Source organism: Sabethes cyaneus, chromosome 2 (genome assembly GCF_943734655.1).
Source record: "Sabethes cyaneus chromosome 2, idSabCyanKW18_F2, whole genome shotgun sequence".
In the NCBI taxonomy this organism is placed as follows: domain Eukaryota; kingdom Metazoa; phylum Arthropoda; class Insecta; order Diptera; family Culicidae; genus Sabethes; species Sabethes cyaneus.
In genome coordinates, this window is record NC_071354.1 from 31919723 (window position 1) to 31944164 (window position 24442).

Here is a 24442-nt window from a genome sequence, read left to right on the forward strand (position 1 = left end):
GTAAACCCCAATACACACTAGCGCGCATAAAATTTAATAAGTATATCGCTCATTCAATAGCGATTATGGCAAAAAAGAAATGCAGTGCAGGTTATCCAGCTTTTTACAAGCCATAATGGTGGACGTGTTCGTAATATTTGAACAGCATTTTTGACATTTCCCTAATACATACGTTTTCTTTCCGTACATTCCTTTAGTTTTACCGTGAACGCGCGGAAAGAAAACGTGCGATGTATTAGGGAAATGTCAAAAATGCTGTTCAAATATTACGAACACGTCCGCCATTATGGCTCGTAAAAAGCTGGATACAGTAAACACCTGGGTGATATCACAATAGATCAACTATGCTGGTCGCAGTGATGAGTCCACACATGGAAAAAAAATAACTGGACGGATTCAAACTTTTGTAGTTGTTTGCGGCCATACCCAAGTAACAATGGTAGCTGAATTGCAAGAGCAATGGCTGTTTACGAGTTGGTTTAAAGTGATTAAAGCTGCATAAAGTAAGCGCTCAAATGGTGTTTAAATAAGCGATGTGCAAGCTACTTTAAGTTTTTCAAACCAGTTCTCTCCCAAAAGCTGATAAAAAAGCTTATTAGCGGATTTTTTTTTTGCTAAACAATCTGCTTCTAAACAGCCATAAACATCAAACCGTTTTACGGCTGCTTAAAAGTGTTAAAGTGTAGAGTGGGAGCTTTCATTAGACTCACAGCTTTCAAACTACTTTAAGGCTGCTTAAGGGCGTTAAAGTGGCTTTACAAACTTCTACCAAGTTTTCTTTCGGCTCACAGCACACATACTGCCAGAGCATAGAATTTCGCAATTCGGCTGACAGCAAAAGTTTGTCAGTTATCGACATTATCGACTGCTTCACGCTAGACGGGCTAGCCTTCAGATGTAAAGATATTCTCACTGTCTGTTCTGCAGATGCAAATGTGGCGGATCACACGGTGAGTGCTTTATGGATCAAAAGATGGCGGATTCAATTCCCGAAAAAAAGACATGCATTTTTAATTAGCTAGCTTACTACGAATTAAAGTTATTCGAAACTAAAAATATATATCGCGTTGACGGCGAAATAAAAATGACGCGTTCCATTTTTTTAAATTTAAAAATAGATTTTTTTGGCTGCATAAAGCTTGATGAAGCGTTGATTAAACGACTGGAAAAGTAGATTGCAAAACTATTATTTCTCGTTCTAAAAATAGAATTGACAGCATTGCGCAAATTGGCTATTTCAAAGTGCAAAAAAGTTTCTATTAAGCTTCATTGTAGCTTCGAAAGTAGCTATTAATTAGCCTGAAGCTTGATAAAATCACCAGATTTAGATGTTTAAGAGCTGAGAAAAGGTTTTAATTTCTAAATCTAAACCATAGATCAGCCACAGGTTGAATAAAATCAGCTATAAAAGCGTTAGATCAGCCTGACCCAAGTAACCTGTAAGCACTAAACACTAGTCCTTGGACAACATTGTATAAGCATACAGAACTATGATTAAAAGCATATTTTTCTTTATATACTTCTGTAGAACTCGCATAATGCTAAAAAGGCGAAATAGCGGGTTGTTAAAATGCTACGCCACAAGCATCCAATAAGCATTATCAGTGTTTGTTTGAGGCTTAAACGAAACGTCATTTTGTCTACATTATCGACGTATCGAAAAAGTATCGATGGCATATCATTTGCTTGGTATGGTAAATAGAAATAGATTCGGTCGGGATTTAAAAAACTAAAAAAGCTAGCGATTTTTTTTTGCTGCATCTTAAGGGGAGCAGGATAAACAGAACCATTTTTGGAAATGCTGAATAATCTTTCCACCTAGACAAGGCTCGAACCGGGAGTTAGTCATGCAACCTCATTCGTTTCCTTGCACCTTTGCTATCTAAACCATAGCGGATGTGATTGAGATGAAATTAGTCGTATTTAAATCTTGGTGATATTCCCTCTCATATCATAGCTACTTGTCCTGCATTACCAATAGGGTAGAAAAAGACGGCAACCGCCAGATGGAAGAGGGCACAAATAGTGGCCGCAGAATAGCAAAATAACAAGTCAAGTACAAGCCGTTCATCAACACTTACGGCTCGTTTTAATGCAATTGACTAAATGCATTATATTGTTACGTTATATGCGCATATACACTCAACCCCCGCTAATATGAAAAACCAACCCATCGACATCTCTATATCGAACTGCAGTAAACGTCAGCGACAGCATGTCCGGGGCTCAAAATTTGACAGCGGGTCCAAATCAGACTGCTGGCAGTTGAGTGAAACGCAGTGCTGACATGCTATCTCATTTTCGCACACGCGAGATGTTGGCGGCAAAAACATGGTTGTCTGCCGATGGGGTGTGATAAACAGCTCGTTCATATTGGGCGAGTTCATTTTTAATCTGAATATTTGGTAACTCTATTCATTTTCACATACGCGCAAGACGCGCACCCTATGAGCTTGTTGTTTTGATTTGACGAAAACAAACGTTTTGAAAACATTTCAAACATGCGTGAATTCTAAACGTTCGGTTTGTAGAAGACGAAATTGGTTCGGCGGTTTCGACTAAAATGGTCTATTTTGAGTGCTGGAGAGAGGTAAGTTGCATATGAGCTTTATTGCCAAAGCTCCTGAGCAAGAGGAAACGCATTTAGATTTTTTGCTTTTTTTTGATTTACCGGTCAACTTTAACGTCAATTGTGTGTGACGCTTGATCGGTTTTTAATGTGAATGCATTCATACCACCGGGGTACAGATTAAAAATGTTCAGATTAAAGTAAGTTATACCAACGGGGGTACACGGTAATGCTTTCTTTAATGCTGATTTACGTTAATGCTTCTATGCATCAACAATGTTAATATACGTTTTATAAGCATTAAGATTGCTAATATACAAAAGTTTGGCACTTGGGATGCAGAATTATTTCCAATATACGGTTTTGGATTAATGCTTATGGTTACTTGGGGAAATTGTTACTTGGATAGGCATAGGAGCATCACGGCAAATACATCAGTTCCAGTCTGCGGATTGCATAAAGCAATTTGGTGTTTTTAAGTGGTGTATTGAAAATCACATTGACACTATTTTGGTTCAGTGTATTTTTTCCTCCGGTGTGGTGAGTCGTGAGTGACCGTGAGTTGATGCAAAAAATGACGTTTCGCGTGCGCATCATCATTCATGCACGTCAGTCTGCTTCTCGCTTTTCAAAACAAGAAAGAAACTGAAGGAACCAAAACAAACGTTTTACTAAAATTGTAAATCGGCTAACTAAACGAGTGTTTTCTAATTTGTACAGCAAAAGTAAGCTTGAATACAGTGACAAACCGGTTACGCTGTATCCTATATGTTCGGAACTAGTCTTGCCGGTTGAAGTGTGGCATTTTTGTTTTATTTCACCTTGAACGTCGAACATCGCCACGGGCTGTTCCTGTTGTCTACTAAAGAGCCGCGAGCCGACCCAGGATGGCAAATGATAGGGAAATTTTGCGTGAAATTTGGGAGGGTAAAATTCCGATTCACTTTCAACTGTCGTCGGACGAAACGGACGTGACGCCGGAGGAGTATTTTCTGCTGATTCCCAGACTAAGTTACTTTCCGCTGGTGACTGATAAGGTGAGTTAGCACGTGCGGTGATTCGAGACCGGTCAGAGCAAATGTTTGATAATATTTTTAGGTGCGGAAGCATTTTTTGAAGTTTGTATCCAATGAGTTGCAGGATGGAGAGATGTGGCTGGACAGTAACGGAACTCCACTTAAGTGGCACTACCCAATAGGTAGTTCTCGAAAATTGAAAATATTTAGTGGTTCATTTACATAGAATTTGCTTTGCTTTGCTACAGGAGTGCTGTTTGATCTTCTAGTCGGCAATGAAGCCATCCTGCCTTGGCACATCACAGTCCACTTTTCCAAGTTTCCCGAAGATGTCCTATTTCGGTGTCCAAATAAGTAGGACGGTTATTACCAAGAATCAAGTGAATGTTTTGCCCTAAATTAACTGTGTTTTCAGAGACATTGTCGAATCACATTTTATGTCTAGTCTGAAGGAAGCGGACGTGCTGAAACACCGCGGCCAGGTGGTTTCAGCGATGCAGAAAAAGGACCACAACCAGCTCTGGTTGGGATTGGTAAACGGTTGGTTTGCATTGGTTTGTTGAAGGTCGAGCGTTCGAACTGAATATTTTTCATTCGTAGACAAGTTCGATCAATTTTGGGCCGTCAATCGCAGACTGATGGAACCTATTCCGGATCAGGACGGTTTCAAGCACATTCCAGTTCGATGTTATGCCGAGGTTAGTGTTCTATTTCTCAGTTTTATTTCTGTCAATTTATTGCTCAGCATGTTTCCAATAAGATTCTGGCCTAGCGTTTTATTAGGCGGTTGCCTACTTTAAGGGGTTATTGCTAGGTAACTGGTCTTATTAGTCTTTAGAGGTGTTCAAAATATCGATAGCAATTGAAAATTAAAAAATTAGAAACTGATAAACAAAGTATGTTATTCAAAACATTTTAGTTAGTCAATTAGGCCATTACAAATATTTAAAAAAGTTTTTGTCCCTCCGGTGTTGGGCCATTGAAAGGGGGGAATGGTGGAGGGTTGAAAAAAAAAACAGAATTTTTTAATCGAACAAAAAAAATATGGATTTTAGGCATTTTTACTTAAAGTTTAAACGTGAAAACCAAATCTATTCTTGCTTTTAATAAGTACGTTATTATTTTTCATGCAAAAATCTACGAACAAAAAGACAAAAACGAAAGAAAATTTTTTTTGCCGAGTTTCGGAAATTCCACGGTTTGAACTTCCATTTCTATTTCGTGCTAGAAGCGTTAGCTCAACTCGTACACTCATTTTTCAAGTTTTTCAGGCTATAGAGCCCACAGACAATTGATTCTAAAAAAAAATTTAACTCCTATTCTACAAATTATTTTTTTGCCCCCCGATTTTTCAGGCCAATTTCCAAAGGGGGGGTGACAAAAACTTTGAAAATGATTTGCAGTGGCCTTACTTTACTAACTTGTCATTAGAATTTTGCAATAAATTTGTCAACGCTAAGGAAGGACAGCGTATTGCTATAATCTTTATAATTCACTTAAAAACGTGAACTTGGAAAAATTTACCATTGTTTGTGGTTGTCAATTTTGATCTTTTCCCGAGCCTGAGTCGTGAGATCGTCTCAAATCAAATTTTTCATTCAGAAAAACGATTCAACTCGCATAATTTCCGACTTTTCCTTTCACAGGACGGCACTTACCAGCAAAAGCTAGTCGCGCCCAGCACCGAAACGGGCCAGAAACGCACCCTGCAGGACTTACTGGAAGACTTCTCGACACCTGTCCGGAAAGCAGGTAGGTGGTGTTCGCTTGCTCTATGCTCATATGGTTGCAAATATTTATTTCCTTGACACCTTATCCGGGCCGAATATGTTTGCCTGCGAGAGGTTCAATTACACTTTGACCGACAGCACCGAACGCCGGGTTGTGCTCTCTCTAGGTACCTGAGCGCACAGATGCGTACAAAAAATTTGCCTTTTTCCGAAACGAAACAAAGCGACCTCGACCTCGACGACGCACTGGAAAGAAACGTGCGAACTGTACATTAATTCCCATGGTGCACGTTTAGAATATCACAAATTTGCTCGGCGAAGAAGCCCAGTTGGTTCTTGTTTGTTCGTAAATTAAACGGAACTAGTGGGACTAAAGCTTGACACCTCTTGTTATGCGGCTCACAGCTAGGGGCTCTCCGTTCAGGTTGTTTAATTTTCAAAGACAAATAAATAGAAAACTTAAAAGGTGAGATTCCGAGAAGCATACGGGAACTGTTGATTGACGTATCATTATGAAATTCAAACCCATTTCAGTACTATTATCTGACTTGAAAGTAAAAATTTGGGAGAAAAAGTCATCGAATGGTGCTTGTTAATACTGAATTGATATTTTTATTGGTGTTTTTAGGGAAAATAGGAAAAGTCGAGCTTATAAAAAATCATTTATAGGTCCATTCATCACGAGTAATCACCCAAAAATGAAATGGAATACATCACATCACGTCAAAAAAGAAGCATAATCACGAGTGCGATCCAATACATTTTTAACATATGAAATTCAGAACCAGCCTAAAAAAGAGCAATAGAGGATCAATCCATACTATCGAAAACAGTTCAAGTTTCGTCATCATTTCTCAGACTCTGTACAACAACAGCTTTTCCTAAATGCTCAACGCAAAATAGTAAAACGTGCACGTGCTGATATTATCCAGACTTACTATAAAGAGCTAGAAGTTTTGGAGGGGTTCGTTGTGCCCCAAGAGCTGTCGACAACGATGAGTGACGATAGATTCCTGTTGGTCGATACTAGTGAGGACAAGGATAGAGAACTCATATTTGTGATTAAAGAAGGTTTAAAACAATTATCAGCTCTCAAATTATGGGTAATATAATGTACATTTGATAATAGTGTACCAGGTTTGTTCCATCAACTATTTACCATTCACGGTAGCTGTGCACCGTCCATTGAACATATTTTTTCTATGGATCATGCTTTTATCATATCCAAGGTTGAGGTATTGTATTGTTAAGTATATGCTATGATTGTAGAAACAGTCGAAAATATTGGCATCGATTTGAATCCTGAGGTATTATTATCGGATTACAAAAAGGCAATCATCAACTCAATAGCATCAACTTCGTCGTCCCGCCAGTAAAACGAGTTAGATTAAACTTTTAATTAGTAAAGAGTAAAATTCAAGTTTTATTTAAAAAGTTAGACATTGAAAGAATATTGAAACAGTCAACAAAGTTCAAACAAGTTCATTAAAACCGAAGTTCAAACAAATTCATAAAAAAACAAACAATATCAATTATCTGTTGTAAATTCCTTTATGACTCACTAAACAACAGAACGTATTTCAGCATTGAGGTTGTCATTATATGTTGGTGTATACTCAGAAACTCACTAACTTTCACTTAATTCGCATTGATCCACTCGTCTGAACACGTGTCCTCGTCAAGTAGCGTACAAAGAACTATGGGAAAATCTTACGTAAGAAATGATTAAACCCCCCTCCCCCCCAAATAAAATTTTGAAAGATTTCGCGGAGCCCCCTCTCCCCCCATTATGCCCTACGTAATTAGTTCACGGCCCCCAACAGTACGTTGTGTACTTACAATCCAGCGCCGAACAAATTATGGTCCTCCAGTACTGTCGGTCCTGGGCTGCCGTTGTACTTCGTTTTAGTGGTGTTAATGATAAGCCCCAATCTCGCCACTTCCCTTTTAAAAAGCCTGAAGGCCTCTTCCACTGGTCTACGGTTGATTCCAAAGATATTGACGTCATCCACTAAACCAAGAAGCATGTGAGATTTCGTGATGATAGTTCCATTCATTTCCATGTTTGCTCTTCGTATTGCACCTTCCAAGGCAATGTTGAATAGCCGGTTAGAGAGTGCATCCCCTTGATTCAGTCTATCCAACTTCACGAAAGCGGCTGAAGTCTCACCCGCTATTCTAACGTATGGTTTGGAACCTTCCAGCGTCGTACGAATCAGCATAACTAGTTTCGTCGAAAACCCGTGTGCATTATCTGCCACAGCTCATTTAGTTTGACTTAATCGTACGCCACCTTAAAGTCCACAAACAGATGATGTGTCTGCAAGTTGTACTCCCGGAACTTGTCTAGCAACTGGCGCAGGGTAAACATCTGATCCGTCGTGGAGCGACCCTTACGAAAACCAACTTGGTACTCGCCGACGAAGGACTCCGCTATCGGTCTCAGTCTGCAGAACAGGATACGGGAGTGCACTTTATAAGCAGAATTGAGCGCAGTGTAATTCCTCGATAGTTTTTACACTCGAGTCGATGCGCCTTCTTAACAATTGGGCAAATGATGCCATCCAACCACTCCTCCGGCATCCGAGCAAACCACAAATCGTATAATAATGTGTGAAAACCATCTTAAATATCGCTAAACAAACTCGAAATGGTACATAAAGCTTAATAAAGCGCACCCTAGTTTACATTTATTCGTACAAAATGATAGTAACTGATTCACATACGATTTTCGTCACAGAATTGTATAGCATTATGGAACTAATCATGTTGAGTCGGATTTCATCGTAAACAAATTCTTATGAATGTGAAATGTTTTCATATAATTTACAGTACGTGTATCGCCTCCAAAACAGTACGCATATGCTGGTTTCGTGCATCGAATGCGATTTTTCTAGATATATATTGGTACATATATCATAATTGTTACTTTGATATACGTACGAAAATGTTTGCTGGGATTTGTTCTTCCTCCCAGATCCTGACAATGATCCCCGCTTCCAGAAGTTCAAGGCGGGATACCGTCCTACCCTGCAGCCTTACCGTTTTTCAGCTCACTAATTGCCTTCTTAACCTCCTCCTGTGTTGATGGCTCCACAGTTTGGCCATCGCTTGCAATTCTTATCCTGTCCCTGCTGATCTTCGCGTTTACCTCTTCATTCAACAGTGTCTGAAAGTGCTCCTTCCACCTGGCGGCTACCGCCGTTTAGTTAGCAAGCAGATTGCCAGCACTATCATTGTACATCACAGGTATGGCAAATTTCCTGCATTTGGACTTTGTAGAAACTCCGTGTGTCGTACTTGCTGCTCTGCGATTTGTTGATCAAGCTTCCTCGCGTACTCCACTACAGCGCCATCTACTGTCAATCGCTGGATGCTGAAACGCAGCGTCCTCTCAGTGCGAGCCTTCGCCGTATTCGACAGCCTTGCGCGAATCTTACTCACTACGAGATAGTGGTCAGAGTCAATATTTGGTCCTCGAAAAGACCGGACATCGATGACATTCGAATAGTGTCGACCGTCAATCAAGACATGATCGATCTGAGAATTAGTCTCCATTCGGATGCCTCCAGGTGTGTTTTCGAATATTCAAACGTGGAAAGTAGGTGCTACAGATGGTCATTCCTCTGGTCGTGGCAAAAGTTATGAGCCTCAGACCGTTATCATTGGTCGACAGATGAAGACTATGTCTTCCAATGACTGCACTATGGTCCAGAAAGCCAAATTAGGTGTAAAAAATTGTTTACTCAGTAGTCGTTGATTTTAGACTATTTACGTCTTAGCAACAAAATCTTAATTTAGGATGCCGCTTTTTTGGCATGAGCTATTTTAGGGTGACCCTTAAATTAACCAAGATCCAGAAATTATCTTCAAAACAAAACAATATAGAGCGATATTCACTTCAGCAATTTTATAGCTTGAAGTATTTTGAGTAATATTGCAGAAGACGAAATCCTTCTATCTCGAACCGTTTCCATATTAGGGCGATTTTCCTGAGTCAAGTTAGGGTGACCCTGCTATTTTGCGATTTTTCTCCATAACTTTTTTATTTTGCATTTCTCGCAAAACACTTTTTAGATGACTTTTGAGGCTCAATAAGACGCAACTTTTGGTGAAAAAAGAAATTGGCTATCTACTTTACTTCTTCACTTATATTAAATGTTATGATAAAAATAGGCCGTTTTCAAATGTTAGTTTCTCAGAAAGGTGCAAGCAGAATTAAAATCGATTGATTGCGTTTGAAAGATCGTGATTTTTTGTGCATAATATCAAAAAATTGGAGAGTAGATTTTTGTCTATCTCAAATAAATCAACTATGAATATGTCTGGTTTTAACATATTTAAGTATTAGGGATGCTATACCGGTATTACCGGTATTACCGTGCTATTTTCCATTACCGAAATACCGGTTTTCTCACGACCAAAAACCGGTATTTTCGGTATTTGTTTTTTACATGATCAATTTTCAAATAACAACTGCAGAAACCTACATTGCTGTTAAAAATTTTAAGCATAAAGGGAGAATTCAGTTTTAAGATTTATATTTAATTTTTCCATAGGAGAAACCTCGGAATACCTATGGTATCCAATTTGATAAAAATGCAATTAAGAATATTGTGCGACAATCGGCGACTATGAAGTTGAAGATATATGTTTTTTGTTTTTTGCGAGAAAAAATCAGAAGGAAGTTATTTTGCTTGACTAAAAGATCTCTTTTAGTTTCGTAGTCACGAATAAAACTGTGTGATATACAGTGAAGCTCTTCCGAAAATCTTCAGTAAAAACGGAGTGCTCTTGATAAATGTCAGAACACACCTCGGAAGAGGAATTTCTTCGATTACTAGTACAAATTGAAATAGCAGTGCTACGCCAATTCTACGAGCTCTAATCTACAGTTCACACGTCTTTGACCGATCTTAAAAGCAAGCATGCGCTTAACTTAACCGATGAGAAATTCATGAAAAATTTTGGCTGCTGTCGAATTACTGTACCGGAAAAATTGCAAACTCTACTAAACTGACTCTACGACTCTAGAGCTGCTTTCCGAACACACTTCATCTATCGCACAACTACTGTTCTATTCACTGTATTGGTCTAATTTCACGAAGAGTTCGTATATTTAACTTTATTCGTTTTATAATTAACTGCACCCTTAGTGATTTAATTTAATAACAAATGGCTGCAGTATTTATTAAGACATCAAGGATGTTTTGATAAGGTAAGCGAAGTTCTGTGATGCTTTACTAACATGAAATGTAATGTAATAAATACAGAAGCCGAACATACAGAGGAACCAAATCAACTGGACTTTTAATATTAGTTTAACTTAAATGTCCTAAGCGGTTTAAAAGTTCTTGAACACGGTTTTCCTACCATATAGATAATTTAACGCTCGGTCTGTACGTCTTTTCCGGTGGACGCCGATTAAAGATTCTTTAAATCCGGAAGCTTATTCAGTAAAATTTGTTCTTGTTTAAGAGATGACATGATAAACAACACTCTTTGCGGTAGCAGATATTTTTTTAAATAAACCTGTCAACTAGTTATATCAAAAGAAATTAAATTATTGAAATCATACAGTTTTTAAATTTTTTAAATTAATTTCTAATGTGTTCACTTTTACCGGTTTTACCGGTATTGAGTTTATCAATACCGAAAAACCGGTTTTCGAAATACCGCCCGGTATTAGCATCTCTATTAAGTATACAAAAGTAAATGAGTTGCGCCATAATTCCGGAAGTCCTTGACTGTTCTTGATTAAACTTGGCGTACATGTTTCTTGACATAAGTAAATCAGCACAGGGGGTTGACAAAAGCGGGCTGGTCGCTAAAAAAGGGAGGGGGAGGTAGGGGAATGTCTCCGGTTATGAAACAGGTTTTGTTTTTTGGTCATACATTTTGATCGAATCATCCAATTTTGAATCTGTTCAAAGCATTGGAAAGTTTAGACGTATACTTATCTTTTTGCCAAAGGAAGTATGTGGTTTTTGTTTAAAACACAAAAGTTATAGCAAAATTTCAAAACATGGTTTTTTGTGGCCAAAAAAGTGTCCCCGGTTGTGAAACACCTCGAGAAATCGTTAGAAAAGAAAAGAAAATATAGAAATATCAAAGGAATATCAAAAATTAGAATAATTTATTCATGGAAAATACTAAAAATACAAAATCATTGATCAATTTCTTCGTTTAATCGTCTAAATCTGAATCGCAAAAAATGCATGTAAAAAAGCAAGCAGTCATATTGGCGCATTTGAAATGCGGTTTCCTATTATACACACTTAGATTTTTTCACCGAGCACGGTAAAATAAATTGCCGAGATCCCAACAGCTGAGATCTCGGTGAAAATCTCGGTAAAACATTGAAACACCGAGATCTTGGAAATCCAAAACATCAAACAACTGTCAAACTTTACCGACAATCTCGGTATTATTTTTCCAAGATATCCGGTAATCAATACTGAAACTCGGCTAAAATTGCCGAATATTCGTAAAGCGTAAGCGACCCAAACTGTCAAATTTTAACGAGATTTTCTGTAAAACACTAACCGAAAATGCCGAACTACGGTATTAATATGCTGAAAACTCGGTATTTTTAATAAGCTTATGAAAATCAATAAAATTTTGAATAAAACCATAAAACTATCATAATTAACCAATATGCGCATTTTTTTATTTTAAAGAATTATTGTTTAACAGTTTAACAGTGTAATAGTATAGTTAATAGTATAAATTATTGAAATATAAAGGCAAAGTTAATAGGTAGAACGAGCAAATTTTTCACCTGTAGTGGTTGATTTACCTACTGAAAAAATTGTTTCTCTGATAAACACAAAGAATTGCTTGTCGTTGGTCATGCAGTTGGTGGCAAATACATCGTAGCATTCGCATAGTCTAAGAAAGCCTACTACTGCATGGCAGCCAACGGGAGTGTTGTATTCTTTCCATGAGATGACGCATTGGCCTCCACACTGCAACATCTCACCCCGAATTATGAGCACTGGATTCACGTTATGGGTTGGGAGGGAATCGTCAACCTAGAGAAATGTTTTTCATATTTTATCTTCCAAAATTCAGTACAGTAATTAAAAAAGCTTACTCCAATCCATTGCACCAACCCGTTTAAAGGATTTTCCTGTATTGCGGCTGCACCACGCGTGCGCTTACTTAAACCGAATGATAGCCAGGGATCGAAAAAAATCTGCAAGAATTTATGCGTTAAGTTAAAACATTCACACATTTATAAACATTCCATTTACCATCCGAAATTTCTTTGAAGAGATGCCGATACGCGTTTAGAATTTTCACAATTTCAACTTCACCGGTAACGAAACTGCTATCGATCGCGCACAGTTAATTTTTGACATTGCTTTCTGAAATCACGGTAAAACAGTTTGTGGCTTTTTTCAGTAGCATTTAACGAAATTTCGTTAAAACGATATTGAAGTACAGTGGACCCCCGTTCGTTTGAACGATTCCTCATGCAAACTAACGGGGTTACTTTTTAATTTGAACAACTGGTAACCTGAAATATGCTGAAACCTGTGTGAACTGGCCGCCCTGATCTTTGTTATTGTTTTGGTGGTTTGTTTTAGTTGGCAGTTACAAGTGCGAATATTGCATTTTCCGATCGGATTTCTCTCTTAATCGTTAGGAAAACGAAATGTGAACACGCTAGGTCAGTACAAACGAATCGTGTTTATGTGCATTGTCTGCATAAACAAATTATGTCATGTTGAGAATGACATTTGAACCATTTTTAATTTGCACGTCGTGCAAACCAACGGGGTTCGAATTAAAAAGTGTTCAGATTAAAAATGGTCAAACGAACGGGGGTCCACGGTACCTAGATTCGGCACTTTATTTTACTGAGCTCGGGGATTTACTGTTTTACTGATCTTCTCGGCAAAGAAGATTGCAATATCTCGGTAAATAAGCTTCATTTCCGATATCTCAGTAAAATAATATTCCAAGTTACGGTAAAACGAGAAATGTTTACCGATATTACGGGAAAACAGACCTATTTTTGTGTAGTTCGGTATTTTACTTTACCGAGACTTTATTTTGGAATTAAGTGTGTATGTGTTACAAGGAATTGAGGTTTTGCTAAACCTAAATGAATCCTACTGCCATAAAGACTCATAATGCCACAATTAAAGTAATGTATGATCAATGAAGTATAAAATAATTGATTTTCTAGATGTTTCACAACCGGGGAACTCGACTGTTTCATAACCGGGGCGGTGGGCATATTGCAAAAAAAATATATAATAATTTTTGAGTCAATTATTTTACCTAAAATTTGTCTGTGTGATGAAATAGAGGTCCAAAATTAAGCTTATATGCCTTTACCTGACCTTTTTTATTCCATTTGGTACACAAAATAATCAATTGCAAAACATGCGAAGAAACTTTTTTGGGTGTTTTTTCAAATACGTTTCCTACAAAGCATAGTAAATGTTGAAGTTTGAACGGTGTTTACTCAAAAGTTATATTACTATGAGACTAGACGTTGGTAGTAACTTGACAGCACTAGGACAATAAAAACGTAAAAAAACTATGGGTGTTTCACAATCGGGGCCGTTTGCGTTTCCCACCAAGGGACAAATAAGTAAAATTGGCTGTTTCGAAATTACTTCGAACTTTCAAATAATGTCAGGATTGAAATACCACATTAGTCGACATAATAATGCATTATATCGCTCAAATAACTAGGACACTTAAATAATAAAACTATAAAAATTTGTACGAATTTGTTACTTTTATTTAAATATATACAAAAGAATCCAGAACATCCAAATTTATTATGCTGATTCTATGTTGAAAATGCATATTTTTCATTAAAATACATTATTAAGCCTTGAAAATGTCCGGAAGTTTCAGGTAGACGTGTTTAAACATACTTTCGTTAACAATTCAGTTAAAATTACGCATGCCCCAGATATTCAAAACGCCATATCTCCCAAACTACCAATATTGTTTTTTCTAGTTGAGTGATTCTTATGTAGAATTTTCTGGTGAACATTTTGATATTTATTTGAAAATAAAATCGGGGGTGTTTTGAGATATTCGCATTTTTCGTTTTAAATTGCAAAAAATGTATGATGTTGATAAATTAAATAAAAACTGATAACATCATTCGATTGCGTGGCCAAAAATCCATAGAAAAGGTATATTGGCATGTCTTCATATCAAACTGTTTCAGAGATATTTGAACCCGAAAATTGACTTTTTTGAAAATTTGTAAAAAAGGAAATAGCGCCACTGCTAGGGGGATTAATTAATCGGCATAATATCTTGGGAAATTGGTTGTGGGGTCGGAATGAACAATTATGCCAACTTTGGTTGAAATCGCTGATGGTCGGATCCAATTTTTCCGATTTTTGTGTACGTTTGAGATGAAATGACCCATACATAAGACGAGCGAGATATTTTAGAATCGAGCGAAACAAAAATAAATTTGATCAAGTCGGATAGAGGAAAATTCTGCCGTAAATTAAGGCTGAGGTGAATTATTTCAGCTAATCAATCTGGTTTGAGAGTGGAAGATACATTCTTATCATAATAATTCAAATTGACTATGAACTAGTCAATTGACTTGACTAGTAGGTGCCTGCCAGAAAAATGTCATTTCATGGTCTAATGCTGACGTTTTCTACCATATTTTTCGTCACCGTTTCTGGATTTATTATTATTTGAGTCTTCGGAAGCTAGTGGAAGTTTTGATTTTTTTTAAGATTGATCATTCATTGTGAGATTTTTTTGTTGGATTTCACCCAATATAAATTAAATACCGCCAACAAGCAATGGAAACATCAATTTTTACTTTCGAACAGACCTAAGACATCTGATCAGCTCAGACGCTGATCTTTACATGTAATTTAACTAAAAAAACAGCAGCAATTTTTATCGCACTTCTAATTTTCCTTAGCCCACGTTACGAAAGACGAAACAGCATCGCTTTTGTAGGCAAATAAAGACGAAAATTACCATCTTCTATAGCGCACTATTGAAATAAATAAAAAAAGAAAGAATCAGCAAAAGACAAGGACCTCAAAGCGAGCGGTACACTTTTTCGGTTCCTTCCTCCCGCTTGCTTTCCCCTGCTAGTCCCCTAATGTCACACATTTTGCCGCTGTTGTTTTTTTTTCTCTTTTGAAAGGTGTGAATATTTTATTGCCTTCACAAATGAATAAATTACCGAAGCGTCGTCGTCGTTAAGGATGAAGAACAAAAAAAAAAGAAAAGAAAATCGGGCACCTTCTTTTGTAAGTTCCTCTTCGCCCTTAGGGGTGTGTAGTAGAGGATGATAGGACCTTTGTGCGCCCCGGGCTCTAGCGAGAAGCAGTGCAATTGAAGCGTTCAATTGTTATGGAAAAGATCGCCGCACACTGTAATAATAACAGCAGTAATAATAATAGAGTCCCGGAATCATTGCTAAAGCGGATTTCAGTGCTGAGCCCTCTGCGACACTGCACTGCACTGACTTATTCTGTACAGGCGGGTGTAATTTTCTGAACCCGAAGGGGGAGTTGCCAAATCGTAATTGTTATTTGGGATCGTCGCTGCAGGTCCTACCGATCGACCGGGAAACGGAGAGGTTAGGTTGCAGGTTATCTGGGAAAAAACGATACACCTTATGGGACAGAAGGCAAGTGTCTTCGACAAAGGTGGATTAATATAGGAAAAATATGCTAATTTTTTGGGTACGTATCCTGTCGAAGCTCTCTAGTTTAAGGATTCCCATATGTACCTGCCGGCAAGTAAGTAAGCAAGCAACTGCTACTTCGGTGCACTTTTCACGTTTTTCTTCGGTTGAGAAGATAATAAAAAATTTACATAAATTATGATTTCCAAAACATGTGCTTCGATTTTCATGGTAAAGTGTGGGAATGGCTGGATCGGTGCGGCTGAGGGGTTTCTGAAATTCGTCACAGGTACCGAATTAGTGCAACTTACAGTCGCGTTGAGAACAGGCAGCATCAAAGTAGATTGCTGGGGCTTAACATTGATTTTATAATGAAATTGTCAAATTCGTCAGAAGTTGAATAGCAAACCGCGGTCTTGATCAAATCCGTGATCATGGTTGGGGGAATTTTAATGTCGATTTTTGCTACATTATGCAAATCCAAGAATAGAAGTAGCAGAAAAAGATACCTATTGTGCTCTACTAAATATTTGCATTAAAAATTAGAAGTTATTCAAGCCATAGAAGGATTCGAGAATTGGCTCGAAATGACATACAAAATGAATTACAATTTGATAATCTTTTCAAATCGAAAATTGCGTACATTGACTTCGACGATTTTTTATGCTGATTGGTGGAACGTGATTTGATTTTGGCACCGCCAATGTTTGTTGGCCTACGTACCCCCTCCCCCCTCAATACAGAGACTCAACCACAACCAGTAGCAACCAATTTCGTGGCAGAAGGCGTTAGATATAAATTTTGCGTGTCTGTCTTTTTCGTCGTTTTTTTTGCTTTCCTAAATCACGCCACGCCCAATTACTGCCTCATCATGTGGTGTACCTGCTACCACCTATATGCTCATTTGCATTTGACGATTTTTGCTCGCAACGGTTTCGCCAATTGCAAATTTGGTGAACCACCGCTTCTGCCCATTTCGGGTTTCCGCGATCCGACACCGCGTATGTGTGGCGGCATGTACCTCTACGTGTCTGCGCTACTGTTCGGTGTTGTTGGTGAGCTGAGTTAATTGATTGAACTGAGCTTATTTTTTCCTCCCAGCAGCGGTAAATCACCTCGCAACGTGCTCACATGATCATAAATTAGCGGAGCGAACCACCACCAGCCACCACCCGTACTCTGTTTCCGTTGAATGAGAGATTTGCGGTACGGAAACATTGCACGGGGGTGGTTCCGCGAAAAGTGATTCAGCATCGTGAGATATTGGATGTTTGATCGCGCTGCTAACTACTTTTGGTGCTTTTCTAGTTAGTAACTGGTTAATATTTTCCAATACAATTCACCAGAAATAAAGTAAACAACGTTGCAAAATATTGATAGCTTATTTATAAAGCCCAACCCGTATTGTGCTTCCCAGCAATTTTACGAGTTTTACGCAAATTGATATTTGAACATTAATTATCCTGTACTCAACAATACAATGAAGATATGCTAGCCAAACAAAGGGGTGTACAGAGGAATCAAATTGAAGATAAACAGAGACGTCAAATTGCTAAATCGCAAATGTGTGTGTGTGAGATGCAAAAAAAACTACGTTAATAATTTTCGTATGGGATTCTAAGTAGGTGGATTTTCCGCAATACGAATTTATCAATAATAAGCTGAACACCGACTTTAAACCGGGGCCGCTTCAGTTACATGAAGCTGTCCTCTTTAATGCCCCGGGTGAGGCCACTGGGGCATATGTCTTTGGGTATGTTGCTGCTTCGTCGTAATTGCTTATTCCCGTCATATCCAGCACAAATTATTAAAAATATCAGCATTTTTATGACACACAATGCAAAACTAGTCATTCCCTAATATTTGAGTTTGTGGTCTATCATAGGCGATCAATCAAAGTGAACTGAGATCTATTTAAATGCTTTTTATCATTAAAGAAGTCCTGCCAGCCAAATTTCCTACGTTTTTCCGTGCGACGGAGAAGAAAAATTAAAACGATTATTAATTTCCCTCATTCATAAATGAAAGGGCCAGGAAAACTTGCCTGAACTGCAGAAATTTTGCAGAATAACATTTGCCATGCCGTCCTACACAAATACATGCGCGTTAGCTTCGTAAACATTGTTGTGATTTTTGGTTCGGACGATGAAAAATTGTGATGGACGGATTTTAAAACGGTACGACGAATTTAAGAAATAAAGTCAGTTGCGTAATTTCAATAATATGCTTTAATAATCGCTTTTCGGTGATTTCAAAGTTCACGGATCGGAAGGTAAGTGTGTTTTAGTCAAATCAGCACAAGAACTTTTGGAGTATTCATTAAAAACATCCAACAAATGATGAAAATTAGAATTGCTTTACTTACTATGACGGGAATAAATCCTACCACTTATTTTTAGTGTTTGGGTACAAATGGGATCGAATGAGTATTCAGAATCGATAGTGTTTTTTGGCGTAATGCGATGATGCTTTATCCGGCCAAAACACGTAGTATTGTCCGTCTACATATATGATGTTTTTGTTGAAACGGGATGAAAATTTTCTTCAAACAACACTCACGGAATCCTTGTTGTTGAAGGCATGAGAAAGAAAACGAAGTCGTTCTGCGTCCCTAATTTTGGCTGTTCTACACTACCTTGCTTGCGCGTAGTTGTGAGGGATTCTAGGATATGGTAAATAGTCGAAGCCGCAACATTTTCGCTCTTAAAATGTTGTACCTTATATTTTTTGCCGAGATCTTTGTTCAATTTGTAGAAGTGTGCAACGCGCTCGCGAAATGCTTCTTGTTTTTACGCCATTTTGAGCTAAACTGGGCAAGCATAAACAAAACAAAAAATCAGAGGGGTTGTGCACAAGACACGACCGCATAGGTGACGTAGGACCACGTAAGTCTCTTTGTAGCGATAGTAGGATGTATCCATGTATATAATAATACGATTCTTCATGTATACAAGCTACATCCGTAACGGTCATCAAAGTAGAAACATTGTATACATTCAATCCTCAACCGATTTTGGAGTTATATCCATGAATTGATTGAATCTATTTTATTTGAAACGAAACCAAGTTAGTAACTAAACCAAACAGTAAATAAATTTGTATGATATGTTTCTACGTTGAATAGTGCTTTTCCTTTGGTAATCGGTAGACGGTACGCGCGAGTTTTCAAAAAGTTGAAAATTTTGCGCAACTTTTCTGCGGCTTACAAAAGGACACGGATAAAGCATTTACAACCTGCAGACGTATTGGAAGTCGCAGAAAATGTCACCTGTGACCAGAAAACTTATTACCATCATTGGTTGGTCGTCCGCAATGGCGAAAAATTCAACTTTTCCCTCGTTGGCTGTGTTAATTATGGTATTAACTGGGCAAGAAAATATAATAAACTCTTCAATCGTTGTGTGGTCCTTAAAAGAACCGATTGATTATCATAACTCCTGCTTGCAATAAACTTGCACTAACGCATTTAATGTAATTCTCTGTTCGGTAAATTGGAGTACCGATAACCGCTAACCAGGCACGGCTTGTTGCAACGGACCAACCGGAAAGCCTCAGCAGCTATGAGATCAACGAAACCGTCCGTGTATGGTCCTGAATCACGATGAAATACCACTCCAAGTGGCCAGCTGCAAGTGACGTGGGATGCTTCATGCTTCTGGTCGTTTTATTGTCGCGAGCAGCATATGTCGTTCCAATTCCAGAACTCCTGTCGCCAGATATTCCATCACGGCAGCGAAATGGAACTTCAGCTCCAACACACGGTCACACGGTCAGCCGCCGATGAACACGTGCACGAGTCGAACGTGACTCCCGTTTGCCCTGGCAAACGATGTTGGCACTAGCTCAGCTAGCGTTTGAATAATGCTGTTCGCCGGCTTACCACGTATTATGTACCAGAGCATTGCGACAAGCAACGCCCATTTTTCTTGGTTCTTCATTCTATTATCTACGTGAAATAAAAAATCGAGCATTTCAATTTCAGTCTGAACAAAAGAGCGAAGCTACCAGTGAGCCGTTCGCCTTTTGCTGCCAAAGAAAAATTACGCTACGTATTATTACTGTATGGATAAATTTGTGTTGCTAAGATGCAAAAGATGTTACTAAAACTCTTTCATTTGATTAAATCCAATTTCATTTATTTTGACGCTTGACCGAACACATTTACTTGGAGCTAGTACATTTGTTGGCTGCAACCAGCGTCCAGCAGCAACAAGCGAACAGCAGCGCGAGGTGATCGGTTAAAATTATTGCAAAGAAGCGAATAATCAGATCAATCTAAGTTAAATAGAATTTAAATCTGTGAGTGAAAATTCCTCAAATCTTCATGAACAAATGTTTCATTCTTAAAAGAACGGTTTTTCAACGTGATATGCTGGAAACTTAAGCCTTCTTTTCCGTCTTCTTGGGCAGCAACAAAACAGTTTGAATGTTCGAAAAGACACTTCTCATAGCAGCGGTGACACGGGACAGCAATTTGTTCAACTCTTCGTTGTTGCGGATGGCCAGCTGCAAGTGACGATAATTCTGATCGTTTCGTTGTCGCGAGCAGCATTTGTCCTCCCAATTCCAGAACTCCTGTTGCCAGATATTCCATCACGGCAGCGATCATTGAGTGCTCCAGCTCCAACACATCGCTTGGTGAATTTGCATGTCTTCGTTGCCTTATCCGTGGGAAGCAGCAACAGCTGAAGCTCAACAATTTTCGATCGGATTCTATAGGGCGTAAATTAAATACAATCATAAGGAAGCTTAACCCATAGCTTATATCGTATATATTTCTGTCATCCGTGCTAGGGAAGCACTGACGAGGGAAGGCAAAAATATGAAAATAATTCAAATTTTCAAAATCAATTCAAAAACAACAATTTTTCAAATTCGTTTTCAAAAACAAAATCAATAGTTTTCTATATTTTCAATATTTTCAATCGATTTCCCGATCAATTGGTGTAAATATCTTGGAAATCTATTGAAAATTGACTGAATTATAAGCCGAAGCGTGAAAACGCGTTTCTACTTTGATGACGTCATTTCCAACAACCAATCACGAAGCGAGAATTCTGGTAAAACATAGGTTCATTATTTTCAATTTTTCAATAGTACAACATCAAGAATCCACACTTTTCTTTATTTGGGTCAATTCTTAGAAGATTTTCCAATCGATTGGTGTAAGAATATTGAAAATCGATGGGAAAACCGCTGAGCTATTAGCGCTCAAAACCTTTCATTTTTCGTGACGCTCGCATTTTTCGATTTTTTGGAATGACACCCTATCTCAAAACTTGCCGTAAGACGTAGTCCTACGTCAAAAATATTGGCAGCAAGAGGAGAGAGAGAGAAAGCTAATGCATACACACTGTCATTTCTTGCTGAGCTTGTTTGTTGTTATGCATAGGAGCATAGAAATAAATCCAAAATTTTATTTGCCACCCGTTAAAATAGACCCCATACTGGTCATCAGCTTGAACCCCGCAAACTCGGCATCGTAGCTCTGCAGGAAATCTGTCACAAAGGAGAGAAGGTATGGAAGATCCGTGGCGGAAAGTCTCAGTTTGACCAGAGCGGTGGCAATACCAACGAACTGGGAACGGGCTTTGTAGTGTTGGGCGGAATACAGGATCCCGTGATAGATTGGAAGGCGATCAACGAGAGAATGTGTGTATTGAGGATAAAGGGCTGTTTCTTCAATTATAGCATCATTAACGTGTACTGCCCGCACGAAGGTAAACCTGACGATGAGAAAGAAGCGTTTTACGCGAGGCTGGAGGCAACGTACGACGACAGCTGCTCGTCATGGGACATCAAGATCGTCATCGGGGATATGAACGCCCAGGTTGGTAGGGAAGAAATGTATAGACCGGTGGTAGGACACCATAGCCTGCACACCGACACCAACGATAACGACCAACGATGTCTAAACTTCGCAGCTTCCCGAGGCCTGGTGATCCGAAGCACCTTTTTCCCGCGCAAGGATATCCACAAAGCCACCAGGAGATCACCTGACCAACGTACAATGAACCAAATTGACTACGTTCTCATAGAGGGCCGGTTTTTCACATCACGAACGTACGCTCCCGACGGGGTGCGGATATTGATTCAGGCCATTACCACAGACAAACAGACATAACACTCGTTTTCCATTCTTCGTACCGATTAAACCGTCTTTTCAAATTTGTTCTTAGTTGGGAATGTCTCCGTTTTGGTCAAAGTGGCGCTTATTGACGAAAGAAGGGGAGTACTCTATAAAAAGTACTTGCTACTTCGAGGGATACCCATGTTGCTATTGGATATTTGGGAATGTCGATCATAGATGGTGCTAGTGTTCAGGCTAAATGTGAGGTACGATAATTTTTGTTGATTTGTCTTCCAAGAGTTATGTCTGTTTATCTGTGCCATTACCTTGTAGCAGTACATGTGCGCTCAAAGCTGTCCACCGTATACCGGACACGTCAAAGCCGCCCTCCTCGGTTGAACATCAGGCAGCTAGATAACCCACAAGCTGCCGAGAACTACGCGCCAGTACTTAACGAGGTACTGCCTTCTTCCGAGGAGTTAGGTGCTTCAAACCTCGAAGACGGTTGGGGCAGAATACGCTCGGCCATCGGAGAGGCCGCTACCGCACTAGGTATTGAGCCTCGGAGTACACAAAATGATTGGTTTGATGGAGAATGCCAACAAGCGCTGGCCAATAAATCCGCTGGGAAGGAAGGCCTACCGGCAGAGCTTCATAAACATGGTGGAGAAACGCTAGCAAAGGCTCTACACTGGGTTATTTCGAGGATTTGGGAGGAGGAAAAGCTACCGGAGGAATGGATGGAAGCAGTGGTTTGTCCCATCTACAAAAAGGGTGATCGGTTAGACTGCTGCAACTATCGCGGTATTACGCTGGTAAACGCCGCCTACAATGTCCGGTTACGCCGGTTGTCACCGATAGCACAAGGTTGCGTAGGGAATTATCAGGCGGGTTTCATGGGGGCTCGCGCAACTACGGACCATATTTTTACTATCCGACAGATCTTGCAGAAATGTCGGGAGTACAACGTGCCCACGCATCACATCTTTATTGATTTCAAAGCAGTATATGATGCAGTCGATCGAGACAAGATATAGCAGATAATGCACGAACACGGTTTTCCGGACAAACTGATGCGACTGGTTGGTGTTTCGTACGCATCTCTGGGACACTCTCGAGTCCCTTCGAGATGCGGCGAGAGTTGAGACAAGGTGACGGTTTATCCTACATGCTGTTCAACATCGCTCTTGGGGTTGATCCGACGAGCGGGCAACGAAACGAGAGACCAAGGGTAGCCAACTTCCAACAACTAAAAATAAATGCGTCGAAGACCAAATACATGAAAGGAAGCGGCTCAAAGGAAACAAACGCGCGCCTCCCACGGACGGTAACCGTTGACGGCGACGAACTAGAAGTGGTAGAGGAGTTCGTGTATTTGGGATCGCTGGTGACCGCGGACAACAACACTAGTAAGGAGATCGAGCGGCGCATCCGAGCGGGAAATCGGGCCTACTTTGCCCTTCGTAAAACGCTACGATCAGGAAGCATACGCCGCCATACGAAGCTAACAATGTACAAAACCCTTATTAGACCGGTAGTTATTTATGGACTTGAAGCCGTGACGCTGCTTATGGATGACATACGCACCCTTGCCGTGTTCGAGCGGAAAGTGTTGCGCACGATATTTGGCGGAGTACAAACTGAAAGCGGAGAGTGGCGGATGTGTATGAATCACGAGCTACAGGCACTGCTTGGGGAGACTCCCATCGTACATCTAGCGAAAGCTAGCAGGCTACGGTGGGCCGGACACGTCGTAAGGATGCCGAACGACAGTGCGACGAAAATAGTCCTCTTCAACAACCCCACCGGCACCAGGAACAGGGGGGTCCAACGTGCACGATGGCTCGACCAGGTCGAAAGCGATTTGCGACTTGTGAGACGACTAGGAAATTGGCGACGAGTGGTCCATGACCGAGTTGAATGGAGACGAGTGCTTGAAACAGCACGAGCCACCCCGGCTCTATGCTGAAGAAGAAGACAAAAGAACTGGTCCTCAGCGTTTTATCCAGCAACTCCCATACCTACCTCCTCGTGGTACCAGCCGGGAACCTTAGGAACCGGTGGAAACTTGACTTTCTGTTTTTTATATGACAGACTTCGCAGCTAGCTGTGAGAGTACAGGATAATGTCGGGGCTAGTGTTACGATTCTATTTACTCTTACAGGCTCTCCCAGTCGAGATTCGAACATGCGACGACTGGCTTGTTAGACCAGCATCGAACCTCGAGGTTAACTGGAAGGCTTAAAACTAGAACATCTATTCCGGGTTAATTTCGAAGTGGTCGATAGGTGGAAACAATTCTTCGATGGACATCTCAATGGCGATATTTATAACAAAAGGGAACCGGGCTAGAAGTTAACCTGGGAGTGCTTACAAACGATAATAATGTCTCCACTCGCAATTTCGGAGAGG

The 24442-nt window shown here is 39.6% G+C and overlaps 1 protein-coding gene across 1 annotated transcript in view; it reads left to right on the forward strand.

Annotated features, from left to right (window-relative positions):
• The first annotated feature begins 3224 nt into the window (after positions 1–3224).
• LOC128733707 (autophagy protein 5) overlaps positions 3225–24442 on the forward strand; it is a 36276-nt gene continuing 15058 nt past the window's right edge. The window contains exons 1-6 of the mRNA XM_053827475.1: positions 3225–3606; positions 3668–3767; positions 3834–3939; positions 4001–4125; positions 4186–4283; positions 5232–5337. Of these exons, the coding sequence (XP_053683450.1) occupies positions 3457–3606; positions 3668–3767; positions 3834–3939; positions 4001–4125; positions 4186–4283; positions 5232–5337 (685 nt within the window). The 5' untranslated portion in view covers positions 3225–3456. The remainder of the gene's footprint in view (positions 3607–3667; positions 3768–3833; positions 3940–4000; positions 4126–4185; positions 4284–5231; positions 5338–24442) is intronic.